The following is a 16097-nucleotide window of genomic DNA, read 5'->3' as shown; positions in this document are numbered from 1 at the left end:
GCTCCGTAATTAAGCGGTAAATTTTCAAAATTAAAAGTGAAAATTTTGATCCACTATTACTAAGTATAGTACCAAGTCTCTGAGCTAAGCCGTGGACAGATGAGAAACAGACCGACACGGCGAAGCTCTATGTGTTCTGTTTTTGCTATTTTGACTGCGGAGTTCCTTAAATTGAACTTCGATCTGTTGTCTTTCTAACACAATGCCATCTCTATGAGATTACTAAGCGTTTCTTTTAATCCCTAACTTATCTCTTAATCTGACCAGCTTAAGTTTAAAGTTGATTATGGCAATAGGGAAAGTGGCCAGCAGCATTGGGTCAAGACTTTAAGCCACTCGTCTTGCCAGCGAAGCAAAATAAATGACGACACATATAGCAAATAGCAAAGCTTCGTCTGAAATTATGTAAATATGTAGATAATTATGATATATGAATTATTGAGCAGATATTTATAAAGGTTAATATAAAACAATGGTAATTGCAACAAGTACCTTCGATTTATGGTATGGAGGCGATCAAAATGAATATAAGAGATGCTATTTGCGTGACGTAATGTAAATACGTCGATAAATCTTGTCACTTTTATTGAAGCTAAGGTAGGCAAAAAGCGGGTCGCGCTATGCATATAGTCATGTGATTGACCCTATCGATTGCTGTCATACATCAATACAGCATGTACCTTTTTGAGGTCGGTACTTTCAAAACAAAAAACTGGCCACTCGGACTCGCGCATGGACGGTTCCATTATCCACGTATCCATGAGTATTCAGTATTAGCAGAGCCCTGCTCCTACGCAAAATGTATGCAGCGTTGGGTCATTTTAAATTGAATACCGACAAACTTACATAAAAATTTAAGATTTTCCACAGAGACTTTCAGACTTTTCTTCTTGGTTGCGTTATGCTTATGAGATTTACCTTCATACCTTCACTCCGTGAGCTCTTAAAAACACGTTCGGATTTTAGAAGCATGCTTCCGGTATTGACGATGACACGCGATCGTGATATGCGGTTCTGTTCTGTTATAAACTTGCAAAACTTTTCAAAGTTACAGTAAAAAGTTAAGTAAAGAATAACCATCAGTACAAAATAAACCTTACTGTAAATATTACGCTTCTTTCTTTTTCTAATTTTAATATAATAGATTTTTGTCATGATACAAATAAAACAAAATCAGAATTTTCGAATCCTTACATCGTTAATTTAAATTAAGAACACCCCGCCTTAACACTCTACTTTTATTTGGAAGTAGGTGTTATAGAGCTGTTGTTATACTGTATCTACTTCTCTTGGGTATGTCAAATGAATTTTTTTGGTCTGCTTTCATTTAATATTTTTTTAATGTACTTTTCGAAATCCCCGTTGCTTCTATAACTCGGTCTTGAACCGTATTAAAATATTTACGATCAACACTTTTCTTAAAACTTTCAGCTTCTTTGCAAAATATTTACATACATTACGAGTATAAACAATTTCCCGTGATTGGCTATTTACAGTTAATACCCTGTTAAAGTTGACTCGCCATGGAAATCAATTTCCGAAAAATAACAAACTAAGTAAATATGTAAGTGGTGGTTTTAACTGCTCTATATAAATCAATGAAAACACAACGAGTGCACTCTTCGCGTGATGGATTGTTACTAAGTCAATAAGACAATTGTCATTTTCTGCTAACGAATCCTTCCGATTTCCCCCGAAACCCGAAGGTTTTTCTAAGAGCTCACGGATTGTACTAAATTTCATGTTTCTAGGACAACTGGAAGTACCTACCCTATGGGGTTTGAATCTCCCGCAATTTGTATGGCCTTTGTACATCAGCCAAATTAGTGGTCGATCAATGTTTAAACAAGTTCCTATCAAATGAATAAGTCGCTAAAGTCGAACTTTCAAGTTGACAGACACGTCTATTGGCATTATTGTTTTATGACATGCAAACAATTATCAACTTTAGGGTGGTAGACCACATATTTGGCTGATGGTACCTAACCTTTTATTATAGTAGGTAGTAGGTACATTTCTCAATTGTACTCTTATTATTTATGATTGCTATTTCTTAAAAATACCTTCATATTTTTAACCGAAGAGAATTGAGTATCATAATTCAATCATCAATAATGTCATCATTAATGTCATTAATTATGTGTGTATGTATGGGGTTCATATCGACTCTCATAATTGTCGCAATTCATAATGTAATGTTTGTCATAATGCATTGTTTTTCATAAATCTTTTTTCTCTAAATCCATTAATAGTTCAGAATTGTTAAAAAAGAAGCCTAACCTAACTTATAGAGTTCTATACGATAACTTTTTTATTTTTATTTGGCTGGATGGCAAACGAGCAAGTGGGTCTCCTGATGGTAAGAGATCACCACCGCCCATAAACATCTGCAACACCAGGGGTACCGCTTAATAATTTTAAAACCGGCCAAGACGCGTGTCGGACACGCCCAAAATAGGGTTCCGTAGCCATTACGAAAAAATTGAGTAATATTTTTCTACGTATTTCGTATTTTATACGGAATCATCCAAGTTTAGGTATTATACCTTAGGCTGCTATTTACTCTTAAACTAATAATAATTCTCAAGCAAACTTAGCCGTTATATTTTCCTTGAAAGTTTAATATACTTCCTACCATCCTGAATTTTTTCAAATATACCTCAACTTTGAAGATGCCGTATAAAATACGAAATCCTTAGAAAAATGTTACTTAATTTTTTCGTAATGGCTACGGAACCCTATTTTGGGCGTGTCCGACACGCTCTTGGCCGGTTTTTAAATATTAAAATACTGCGAAACCCACAATCAAAATAATTTACTTAGAATGCAGCGTTTCATTCAGTTCTATTCAACAACATCACTCATAACTTAGAGATGTGAATAATACATAACCTTCCCAAATAACAAGTTGAATTTTTCAATAAATCTTCACCTCGGGCAAGTAAAGACCTAGAGGCACAATGAAACCAAATTATAGAGTTCAAGGTTTGGGAGGACGCTGCGGACTACCATTACGGTGCCGGTCGAGTAATGTCAACCTCGTTAGTTATTTCTACCTGTCACCCACTTATATCAGGTCAGCATTTTTTAATCTTTTTCATGGCACAACCCCCTTAGTAAGAAAAAATTATGTAGTGATTCCCCTGCTGTCCGAGATTAAGTATAGTTAAATTATAATTTATTAATTTTTCGTCCGCATAATAAGAATGTGAAGTATTGATTTTTACGATACCTGTTGAATAATAGCACATAGAAACTTACAGTTTACTGAAATAACCGTTTTAATACATTGTATAAATATAAACTAGTTCCCCATCCACCCATTTCCATGGTAAAACATAAATATTTTTGGAGCCACATTTAGCACCGAGTGTTTCTACCCTAGGACTAATTTTTAGATTCTTCATAGTGAACTCTTACATCTTACGTCCTTTATTGTAAGAGGAGGGAGGATTATAATTAACGGTTTTGACTAAGCATAGTACACATATTTCCCACAAACATACAATAGTAAATGTTTGGAATTCCTTAAAACTTTCATCCCCATAATACGAAATTTAAAGCGCCGAAAAAATTTTTGGTTCCGTAGCTCAAAAGGAAAAAATGGAACCCTATAGATCACTTTGCTGTCCGTACGTCCGTCTGTCTGTCAAGATCCCTATCTCGTATGTCTGACTGTCTATGTATGTACATCTGTAATGACCCACATTGCACATTTGCTTGAGCTTAAAGGGCACTGCTAACAATGCATCATCTCTTGCTAACATTCGCCGTAAAAATTTGTGAACAAATTCTATTATTTCTTATAATGTCCAAATGCAAGTTTCACAAAGAACCATCGATTTATCTTCAACAATGACGATCTTCAATAAACTTTCATCCTTCCACCCCTCACCGGGAGAATTTTAAAAACGCGCGAACAAACATCTATTTATCTTATCACGTGCCCAAATTTCTAGTTTAATAAGACTCATCGATTTATCTTCGAAATGACGACCTTCCATATAACTTTGAACCCCTATTCATCCCCTCACAGGTCGAATTTCAAAAAAGCTCAAATATCGATTTATTTCTTATTTCTAAATGCCAGTTTCAAGGTTTTATCTTCACGGCGACGAACTTCCACCATTTAACTTTCATCTATTTCAACCCTCAAAACCTTTTTTTTGCAATAAAAGATAGCTATGTTCTTCCCAGGTCTATTCTATCTCTTACAATTTCATCCAAATCGGTCAGCGTTTAGGCGTGAAAGCGTAACGACAGACAGACAGACAGACAGAGTTACTTTTCGCATTTATAAATTAGTATATTAATTACAAATGACAAATCCATAAAACATTTTTATTAATGTGAATAGTGTGAAACATTGAGTTCTTTGACGATTTTTGTTGATTTGTGATTAGGTAACGTATGAGTTTACTTCTGAAAAAATGCCGTTTTAAGAGCCTGTTTACATTAACCAAGTAAATCGTTCCAGTATTGATATACTGCGGGGTCGCGATCCTAACTATTTAGTTACACGAGATCGATCGAGCACCGCAGTGTTATACTATACTGGAAACATGTAAACAGGGCATAAGTTTTCAGCGGCCATTGTTTCAAACGTTAAATTACGGATGAGACGGTAGCATTTCTGTCACAGAATCAAACCATTTATATGAAAGAGCGCGGCACATTGACCCGGATATAAGTATCATCTTGAGTTCTCGTACCCCTCGTACACTAGTAATCACGTACATAAAGTAAGCAATGCAAATGCCTTTAAAGAATACCTCGTTAAAAATTGTGTCACTGTTTAATTAAACCCCAATTAAAAACCAAGAGGCCATCCTACAATTTATAGCTTTATTTCCCCTGGAGTTACGACAGGGCTCTGCGACTCCCAGCTTGAATAACGACCTCATGACACCGAAGAAACAAAAAGGAATACCAACGGTTTATCAAGCTTCCAATCTCGAGTCATTAACTAAATTTAGATATGTATTTAGGTGCACACTTAAGCGTCCTAAAGCTACTTTAATTTAATTTGAAGTTCAATAAATTAACTAAAGTAATGTCGATGTAGAGCATTTTTGACTTTTTAGCGTTCCGTCCCGGAAGGACCCTTCTGTTTATCCGACTGTCTGTCAAATAGGCCTATATCTCAAAAACCTAATAGAGAGATAGCTAAAAATTATACATACTTATTACTTAATGTATATTATTCCTATTGCCACTACAACAACAATTTAAAATTAAATTAAAATTTACGGAAATCCTACAAGAACCATATTATTTTGATGCCTTTGTAAGTATCTCAATAATATAAGCTTACAAACCTCAAACTCGGAATGACAATTATAATATTTGTCAAAAAATAATAAAAAATAGCGTTAGTTCTACTTTATGCCACGTTCATCTTTGTCGCTTTGTATATTGGCGGCATAGTTTCTATGATGATGCATTAAAACAGACTCGTTGATTACTTCATTTTGTGAACGTACAGTAGGTACAGTCAGCATCAAAAGTAGCTGGTTACTCTGTCACATTAACACATTTGTCAATCTTGTATGGCGCTAAATACGTAGCTGTAAACGACAAAGTACAAAAGTAAACAGCTACTTTTGATGCTGACTGTACAGACAAGTAAATTGTACCAGGGTGGAACTTTTGTGCTACTAATGTCACTTTGACATTCCATACACTTGCCAAAGAAATCACAGCGAAATTGGATATGACAAGGTTCCACCCTGGTACGTGATTCAGTTTCCTTGACCGGTATACCTACTCTGTAATAGGTATAGCAATTAAATAGGTTTTACAAACAATGCGATAGATAGACATACAGACACGTTCATGACGATCCTTTGTGGATTTTGTGAGTGGGTGAAGAAGGAGTGACCAACTTTATTAGTCAGCCCTTCCAACAAACAGAAAAGGCGTTGTCCTCAAAGCAGCGGAAACGTTGTAAACAATGTGGACTGCCTACACGGTATGTGCAAGTAGTGATAACATATCGCCCAAATTAAAACTAGGTATGAAATAATTACTTTTCTAAATAGCCCGTGAAATGATTGGATAAAAAATCATAACCCTTCCTTTGGGCTTTGCCATTGTTTAGTAAATAACGCCATAGCCTGATTTTAACCATTTATTTATTCTTAAACATAATATTATAAATTGAAAAGTCATAACTCATTGACTGGCTATATAATCAAAGCTCAGCCCTGACCTAGAATAAAGAGTTGTTGAAATTCCCACGGTACAGAAAATAAGCGGAATTTATACTATTTAATTCAAAGTTATACCCTTTTCCTAACTATAGTATTTACAAGTTACCAAATTTTTCGGGAATTTACTAGATATCTATAAAGCGGCAATTACACTGCGTCGTTCACCTAATGCGGTCGCCGAACTTCTTTCAAACTACTTCGGCGAACGACCGTCGCCTTTACATTAGTAACAGTGGCAACTGTCGCTCGCCGAATGCGGCCGACTACCGTGTTCTTTACATTTTTGCGGTCGCCGCATGCAGCATGCGGCGAACGACTCAGTGTAATTACTGCTAAAAGGTCCTACCCATTACACCGTTTAATATAAATGACCGTAATAGCAACGTGTCAGAGGGCCTACTCCGAAGTTCGACAATCGAAGTTCGTATCGTACCGTCCCTCTCGCTATCGTATTAAATAGTATAAGTGTCAGAGGGACCGCCCGACACGAACATCGAGTTTCGTAGTAGCCCCGCAAGGAAAAATATATTCTCTACTAGCTGTTGCCCGCGGCTTCGCCCCCGTTGTATTTTTTCTGTATTTTCTTCCATAAAAACCTTCTCCTGATAGTAACGAACGAACACAGCAAAAAAAGAATTAGCGAAATCAGACCAGTCGTTCCCGAGTTTTGCGCTTAGCAACACATTTTACGATTCATTTTTATTTATATAGATAGAAGATAGAAGATGAGACTATGCCCACTATTGCACTAGCACGTACCGTCTGTAACCGTCGCGTGTCACGGTCCTGTTACGGTCATGGCATGATACGGTGTACCTAGTGGATAGAGACCATAAATTTTATCTCTTTGATTTTTACTCGTATTGATTGGTGATAGCATAAATCAAAAACTACCAAGACTTTTCAATACAAAATTTTTACTAACCAAGCCACAAAATTAATTAGGTATCCATATTCAGTGCCTTTGCCTTTGGAGGCGGCAAAAAATTAAAATGGATCAATTAAGTTTTATAATATAATTACAAAACTGGTAAAATAAAGAAGTTCTTTTAATTATAGGTATTTTGTAGAACGATTTTTACGTTGGAAACTTAAAAGAAATACTTCTTTTATCGATGAGCTAAGCGCATCGTCGATCAGTATGCATCAAATGCTATAACAATGCATGTTCGCTTTAACCGATTCAAGCTGCTCATATAATATTATATATCTACCTAACTTACGAGTATGTTGGGCGGTTAGGTGGCTCCTTTGATGAATATTTATTGAACAGCATCCGTGATGTCCTTATGAGAAGTGAACAATGGATGAGAGCAGTAAGTAGATGATTGTATCAGAAGATATATGTGACAGGTGATTTGATTTACGAACCAAGTCGGGATTTTCAGCTCCTAGACCATTAGACCTGATGAGAGCAATCACTGTAATTGAACTAACTTATCGTGATGTGATAATGATGTAATGAAGGTAAGTGTCGTGTGTCAATTCATTACCCGAGGCTACTTTTAACATACTTACATTATGTTTACTTTGTTGTAAAACTACTTACGCCTTACTTACTATTTTAATTTACAGCATGTTTTTTGCAGCCACGTTATCTTCGCAACACTTTGTAAGGGGTCATAACGTTGATATAAAGGTACTATCCCTTTCGAACCCAGCCGAGTATAAAAAGAGTTACGACAATGGACTTTATGTACAATCCACGTCAAACATATGTGAACATTATATTTTAATTATAGATGAGGACTCGCCCGCCCTTTGCACTCCTTAGTTATAAAATCTTAAATAATAAAGATTATTAGCTAAGTAATTATAAAAAAAATTGTATTCTGATTTATAATAAACAGTTTTTTTTTTTTAATTCAAATTCAAATGTAATTCACCCGCACGATCGTAACCGCTAGGTTCAAAAAGGGACCGAGGATAGCTGTGACAGAGGAAAGTAGTGACAACGACGATTTTTTAGAACTTATTAACTGCTACAAATAGCGCGCGTTTTTTAATTTAAGTCTCGAGCTGTCAAACATGCGCTGTTGCTTGCTTGTTCCCAAAAATCGACGATGTCACAACTGTCTCCTGTCACTTACAACTCACCTCGGTTTCCCCTGATAATAAAAAAAATATTTATGAAAAAATTTAACCGACTACAAAAAACCATAAAAATATTTTTCTACCAGTCTGAAGTCGGTGCCTCAGCACAAGCCAGGAGGAGTGGACCCTATAGTCGTCTACCTCACTTACTCACTATACTTATATATATTAGGCTTCAATCACTCCTGCTGGCTCGTGCTGAGGCACCGACTACAGACTGGTAGAAAAATATTTATAAATATTTTTAATATGATTGGTTTTTTGGAGTCTTTATGTATTATTTTTATATCAACTCCAAATTTGTTTATAATTTAATTTTTATTATTTGTTTTTGTATTGTGTAAATTTCTGCTGTCTATTTATTACGGATCTTGAGATAGGTCATATAGCAACATACAGACAGTGAAGTGACAGTAGGAATAGGTTCCGTCACAGAAAGAACCCGAAAAATCTTTGCGGAAGTTAATAGTTAAGTACACGTAAGAGGAAGTCAGTAGTCATTGAACTCAAAATAAGATTGCGAGGTTGATAATGACGTGACGTCTTGAATGTGCAAATTGAAAATCCCATCGTGTCGGACCCGCACTGGGTTTTTTCTTTCGCGCGTGAATAATAATTTTGGGAGACAAAAAACTGACCTTTGCTAATGTAAATTGTTTCCACTCGATAACGTTAAGCTTTTAGAATGATGTCCTATAAAAAATTGCTCTTTTTGTTCTTTGTTTGCTCTACTTATTTGCTTACTTACCTAACTAATAGCCTTACCTCTAGTAGCCTATAAAAGGTGGAAAAATGGATGGGACCTGGAGGGAAAAAATATTTTAGAAAATCCTTGAAAGCACTTTTCTTCGCTTTAAAAAATAAAATAATGTCTCATTTAAGTAAAATGAGCTAACTATAGGATATAAGGCTGTTTAAGGTCCTCTAGGGCCCCCATATATTTTTTTATTCGACTGTATGGCAAACGAGCAAGTGGGTCTCCTGATGGTAAGAGATCACCACCGCCCATAAACATCTGCAACACCAGGGGTATTGCGGACGCGTTGCCAACCTAGAGGCCTAAATGGGATACCTCTTGTTTCCACTCTGTATACATACATGCCTACATCCCACAACTGGGTACTTGTTTTGTTATATACTCTTTGTATCGTTGCTATTTAGTAGGCATTGTCCAATGACAGACAGCCATACAATGAGGTATTACCTATTTATAGAGCAAGATACGGGTCCCCATACATTTTAATAACGTATTCTCTCAGAAATAAAATGTGTAGGTGTAAAGCCTAGTACCTAAGTATTTACTTTGACCGTAAGTACCTATATTTGATTTAACATCTCTTTCTCCCTTTCTGCACTCGGTGCTTAAAGGTAGGTAACTATCGTCTTTTTTCTCTGGGTTGTGTGCCGAAAATATACACATCATGCCAAATACCATAATCTGGAAGTTAGCTTAGTTTTAACTATTGCAATTAGAATAAAACAAACATTCAGTATAAAATAATTTATTTAAATTAGGTACTATTACAATGGCCAAATAACCTTACTACTGTTCAGTAACTTAAACTAATAAGATTAATTAGGTAAATCGTAGGTACTTAGAATCTCACGTGGTCGTCACCTCAGTAAGGCTGTTTATTAAAAAAATAGCACTTGAGCCCACAACGCCTGAACTAAATAAGTAAGGGTTACGTGTAATGTTTAAACATCCTTTTATTTTCACTTTTTTTTTAATCAGACGATTTTTTATAATTTTAATTAAATACAGAATTATCCATCCCAGTAGGCTACCTATAAACAGCTCCAAAATCAATTTTACAAATACAGTATCACAATAGGTATGCCTTAATTTGCTTAATTTACATAATCAAACATACCTAAGTCCTAAGCATTGTCATAATCACGACAAAATAAAATTAGTCTTATGTTTTCCGCATCGACAAGTTTTACCAATTATTGGAAAAGTGTCTTGTTTGCTGCCTTTAATTGCGATGAAATTCCATGTTATCTTCTGCCGTAACCTGAAACAAGTGAAGAACAAATTTAAACTTTAATTACCTAAAAAAAACAGACAGACAACTAAGTGATCCTATAAGGGAACCGTTTTCCCGACTGAGGTACTGAACCCTAAAAGCCACACAAGTGCAAGTCTGGCTTGCACGGTGATGGTACTGTAGCATTTTGTACTTACTCTATGAGTATTTCTCAAAAAGTTGTCCCATCATATGAAATTGACAAGAAATCAGTTTTGTCAAGAAATTATTAACACTAAGGACGAGATCATAAAACATAAACTGCATGAAACATCCAAAATTTCTTGATGTCAGGAAAACGTCACGAAATCTTGTGAGGAAAAAAATCGTAATTTTGTAACTTTTCTATTGGATCCAACAACAAAGATTATCTGACTTTTTATCACCTTTACCTTAAGGTTTTGTATATATTTAAACACAATATGACTTATTTTTTGTGTTGAAATGGCGTCAGTTTTTTTTTCTAATAAGTGGACAACGGAAAATAAAACGGAAATGTTTATAAAAATATGACTTTTCCTCAAAAGGTTGTCCATTTTCAGTCATCAAGCAAACAAAACTATAAAAATGGAAACTATTTTCAGATTTTTTTCTTAATTAATATTGTTTTTAAAGTATTGGTAGGCCTTCCTTTTTGCCAATTCTCCTAATTCTATCAAAGTGAACAGTATGTATCTTATAGTGTAGGTTATTCCACCTGTATGAAAATACAGTTTCAGAAGGGTATTTTTTGATCACATGAACTTGTAAACTTATTTTCAAATATTTCACATAGGTATAATAATATGTCTTAGTATTTTATTATTATTTAAATTTTCAGGCAGGCAGTTCCGAGCAACCGATAAGTTAATTGTAATTTAATTTTAATGAATTCTTTAAGCTTCCACAAATATTTCTTAACAAACATTTCTTATGGTCAAAGTTGGTTATTTTCCGTCACCGTATAGGTACATATTGTATCTAAACTGCCAGTTTTAAATATCATTTGACTGTAGAGATTTGAATTATTTACAAAGTTGAACAGTGATTGTTGCTACTATGACTACTAACCTCCTTTAGTCGGAAATCCTGATGAGGCATGTGCGCTAGCAGAACTGCTTGCAAAGCTTCCCGCGTTGCCATATGAACCAGCGCTTGCGCCAGTAATTGCTCCGGCAACACTCTTGGCAGACGCACCCGCGACGGCGTTACCAGCTCCGAAGTTATGACCAGCTCCGTGATTCCCACCAGCGCCGCCACTGCAGCCTCCCCCGCATCCACCAGAATTGCCACTGCTAACGTCATGGCTTCCACCGTTAGAAGCCCCCGCTGTTGCTCCAGCAGCAGCGGCAGCGTACGCACCTGCGGCCTGTGAACCACTTCCTGCTGCATTTAAGGATTTTCCGTAAGGGGAATGATTTTGACTTCCAGTTGCACCAGCGTGTGGCCCATATCCAGCACTACCAGAACCACCATACGGAGATGAATTGGCGCTTGGGCTACTTCCGTGACTGCCCGGTTGAACTGCATTTTGATACCCCGCACTTGGCTTGCCAGCAGAGCTAGGAAGTCCGCTGCTTCCAAGTTTTCCATCGTCATAAGGTTTGAGAAGTCCTGGTGGACCACCGAACCCCCCAGAGTATGCAACTGCATTCGCACTAGCTGATGCGATTGCTCCAGCGTTGGCTCCGGCGCCACCCTTGATTGAGTTGCCTGACCCATAAGAAGGCGAAGATTGACCAGGATGAGATCCGCAGTTTCCTGATGAGCAGGAGCCTGGTTTATTATTTGATATAGGAGACACCGATGGTGCAACACCTTGAGCGGTAGACGGGAATGCACTGATTCCAGAATGTGCTGGTTGGTTTGTTGAGTGTTGTCCTGTTGGATAAGTCGGCTTGGAGGGTAGTGAGTAATCTTGGGGTTTTAAAATCCCAGATGGACCTCCAAAGCCGCCGGTGTAGGGAGGCAGTTTATTTTCATCAGAGGGGTAGTTGCCATTAGATGGTTTGAAAACTCCCACAGCTCCGGCTTGAGCGTTGGCACCAGCAGCAGAGCCATAGTGTCCAGGAGACGCTGGTCCAGTATGTGGAGGTGTAAATGTTATACTTGGTTTAAAAGGTTCTGCACTTGTAAGACAGTTAGAGGACCCACAGTTTGTGGGAGCAGTTGGTCCCGTTGCTCCGAACGTCGGTGATGTTCCTTGCGAATAAATAGGGATTTTCGACCCTGGGTAAGCAGCAGAACCGGCACTAGTGCTACCAGTAGAAGTAGTTGCAGGCGAGGGGTAATTTCCACAATTTCCAGAAGCACAGTTTCCTCCGGAACTCGAAGGTTTTTGCGAGTAGCCTGGGGTGTTGGATCCCGGATAGGGGCTGGAACCCGTAGGGTTTGGTGCCGATGAGGGATAACTACCACAATTTCCAGAAGCACAGTTTTGTCCCGGGTTTGAAGGTATTGGTGAATAGCCTGGGTATTTGGATTCTGGATAGGTGCTAGAGCCTGTAGGGCTTGGTACAGTTGAGGGATACGAACCGCAATTTCCAGAAGCACAATTTCCCCCAGGGCTTGAGGGTAGTTGCGAATATCCAGGGAGTTTGGATCCCGGATAGTTGCTAGGGCCAGAGAGGCTGGGCGCAGTTCCAGGATTAGGGCCGCAATTTCCAGAAGCACAGTTTCCTGTAGAGCCTGAGGGTGATTGAGAATATCCAGGGAGTTTGGATCCTGGATAGGTGCTAGATCCTGTGGGGCTAGGTGCAGTCGCAGGATAAGGGACGCAATTTCCAGAAGCACAGTTTCCTCCAGAGCCTGAAGGTGATTGAGAATATCCAGGGAGTTTGGATCCTGAATATGCGGTAGAGCCTGTGGGGCTAGGTGCAGTCGCAGGATAAGGGCCGCAATTTCCAGAAGCACAGTTTCCTCCAGAGCCTGAGGGTGATTGAGAATATCCAGGGAGTTTGGATCCTGGATAGGTGCTAGAGCCTGTGGGGCTAGTTCCAGTCGCAGGATAAGGGCCGCAATCTCCAGAAGCACAGTTTCCTCCAGAGCCTGAGGGTGATTGAGAATATCCAGGGAGTTTGGATCCTGGATAGGTGCTAGAGCCTGTGGGGCTAGTTGCAGTCGCAGGATAAGGGCCGCAATTTCCAGAAGCACAGTTTCCTCCAGGGCTTGAAGGTGATTGCGGATATCCAGGAGATTTGGGTCCTGGATAGTTGCTAGTGCCTGTGGGGCTCGGTGCAGTTGCAGAATAAGGACCGCAATTTCCAGAAGCACAGTTTCCGCCAGGGCTTGAAGGTGATTGTGAATATCCAGGGGCTTTAGATCCTGGATAGGTGCTAGACTCTGTGGGGCTGGGTGCAGTTCCAGGATAAGGGCCGCAATTTCCAGAAGCACAGTTTCCCGCAGGGCTCGAGGGTGTTTGTGAATAGCCTGGAGACTTAGAATTCCCGTTATTGTATGAATTAGGACTACAATTACCGGAAGTACATTTGTCACTTAACAAATCCTTTTGTTCCGTTGGAAAGTTAGAGCCCAAATAATTACTGGAATATGAATTACCGTTCGAAGGGTTGTAGGAATCATGTGGCTGATTGTTGTTACATTTTCCATTGGCACATGGATCGCTTTTGCCATCAATCGCAGGGCTCAGGTAAGTATTCTGATTTGGTACATCGTTATTTAAAGGTAAACGCCCTGTGCCTGGATTAGTGTAATCTTTAGGGGCTGTTAAGGTTGTAGCCGGGACGTTAACACTGCTCTGCGACCCACTTGGCGAGTTCAAATTACCCGGTTTTACACTAGCGTGTGTGTAAGCTGGATTTGCGTTAAATGGTCCACAATTTCCACCAGTACAGGCCGGATTTGAAGGTTTGGAGCTCCCAGCCTTGTCGTATTGAGAGGAATCATCATCCTTTTTCGAGTCGGTAGTTCCAACATTTACATGAATATCGTTGTTTCCGTAATCGCTGGACCCAGTGCTCGGTGCCGAGGGCGAATTGCCGCATTGGCCTGAGGTGCACTTGTCTATATTGCCGCAGTTAGCTCCTTGACATCCTGAAGGTTTTTGGTTCGAGCAACTACCGCTGGTGCAAGGTGTTTGACCCGCAAAGGAGCCAGCCGATGCTCCTGCTGCTGCTATGGCTCCCGCGTTCGCTCCATTCAATAGTGGGAATCCTGATACCGGATTATTAGAGCCACTATTGGGCGCTATTCCGGTCTCCGAGCCTTTTTGACATCCCCCCGTTGTGCATCCGGGTCCAATAATACCGCTGCCGCTATAACTGAACGAGCTTGAACTGGAAGCAGCACTTGAAGATGCGAAGCTTGACGATGAAGATTTAGAGTAGCTTCCCGAAAATGCACCACCGGCAGGAATATTCGGTAGACCAGCAAAAGCGCCTGCCACGGCACTTGCGTCGGCTTAAAAATAAAATAAAACAACTTTAAAACATCTTATTTGTAAACATAATTATATAGTACCTACAGTGAAGTTTGGAATGCGATAAATGTTATTCAAACAATGTTGGGTCGCTTTAGCTATAAAACCTAATGCAATTAGGTATTCTTGAAATATACTATCATACTGTCTATGTAGGTAAATTTATTAAAAAAGCTAAATAATTGTCAGAAGTTATAGATAAAACTACATACTTAAATATTTAAACTAACCTTTAGCTCCCGCGCCACCCTTAACGCCGTATCCGCCGTAAGGGTTAGCTGCCACAATACTTGCAAGGGTCAACACAAAGGCACATGTGAGCTCCATCATAGTGAAGCTTCGCGACTACAATGTAGCTCCTCTCTGAGTGCCTGCCTTTATAAAGCGATACACAAATAGCCAGTCGTTCATTATACATAAAGGTAACAAAAAACCTGTTGGCGTTTACCGCGAATCAAATGTTGTGCTCATGTTTCCCGCATTCATTAGAAGCGGCGGGCCGCAGTGCATGGCAATTGGGTGCTAAGCTAAGGTACACTGTTCTAAATTGTATTACGCGAGTGTTTACACTTACTCGTATATGTACATGTATGTTACGTTTTCGGGAAAACATTGGCAGTTTGTGGTTAAATACGATTGAAAGTTGGAGCAAGACATCTTTTCTAATAAAAATCACTGATATACCTGCCTACTTAGCTAGCTTATTTTAGCGTAGTCTAAGTAGGTACCTGTCGTGGTTTTCCATAATTTAGGTGTTAAATCCTCACAACACTATACTTAGATACCGGTCGGTGGTGCTAATTGACAGGCTGAGTGCGAATTTGCTAATCTATTTTAAAACAAAACCGCACAACGAGCAATTAGTAAGGATGACTTTCATACATCGGGAATTAAATAATGTACGAGTAGGTACAGTGAATTTACCTAACTGAGAATAGTAACTTGAAAACTTAAAAGAAGTCTAACGCACGCAAAAACGTGTAAATGGATAAATATCACTGCCGCCTCTAATTATCTAATTCGCTCCATAGGCAGGTAGGTAGGTAGAGGTAGATTGGTGGAAAAATATCAGGTTTTATCTTTGTTATAACTAACTCGTATGCCTAAGGTGTCAATGACACTATGCGTCTCGGTAAGCCTGTCATAGCATAGCAATAGTACGTAACTTATCTGATTGATTCGGTGACGGCGTCGCTGTTGGAAAACTTGGTGTTGCCGCTAAATGACCATTGTTGTGATTGCGGCATTTGTTTTAGTTTTGCCAAGGGGTGAGATAAGTCAGTGGCACTTTTTATACAGGGTAAAATTTAGGACGTAATACAGAATTAGTGTTTCGTGTTCAGT

The 16097-nt window shown here is 38.7% G+C and overlaps 1 protein-coding gene across 1 annotated transcript; it reads right to left on the bottom strand.

Annotated features, from left to right (window-relative positions):
• Positions 1-9792: 9792 nt before the first annotated feature.
• On the bottom strand, positions 9793-15124 carry LOC141437729 (uncharacterized). Its single transcript, XM_074101219.1, has 3 exons — positions 14984-15124; positions 11387-14734; positions 9793-10324 (listed from the first exon to the last, which is right to left on the bottom strand). The coding sequence occupies exons 1-3, from the start codon at positions 15081-15083 to the stop codon at positions 10308-10310; spliced, it is 3465 nt and encodes a 1154-aa protein (XP_073957320.1). The 5' UTR covers positions 15084-15124; the 3' UTR covers positions 9793-10307.
• Between the last annotated feature and the right edge of the window lie 973 nt (positions 15125-16097).

The sequence above is a fragment of the Choristoneura fumiferana genome, chromosome 18 (genome assembly GCF_025370935.1).
Source record: "Choristoneura fumiferana chromosome 18, NRCan_CFum_1, whole genome shotgun sequence".
Taxonomy (NCBI): Eukaryota; Metazoa; Arthropoda; class Insecta; order Lepidoptera; family Tortricidae; genus Choristoneura; species Choristoneura fumiferana.
Note: the sequence above shows the minus strand (reverse complement) of the source record. Positions and strands in the feature narration are given on the sequence as shown.

What these genes read in the sequence shown, in the direction of transcription:
- LOC141437729 (XM_074101219.1), bottom strand. Translation starts at nt 15,083, where the DNA reads ATGATGGAGCTCACATGTGCCTTTGTGTTGACCCTTGCAAGTATTGTG. An exon ending in GGGTGGCGCGGGAGCTAAAG is followed by an intron (nt 14,735 to 14,983) that starts GTTAGTTTAAAT and finishes TTTATTTTTAAG; the next exon opens with CCGACGCAAGTGCCGTGGCA.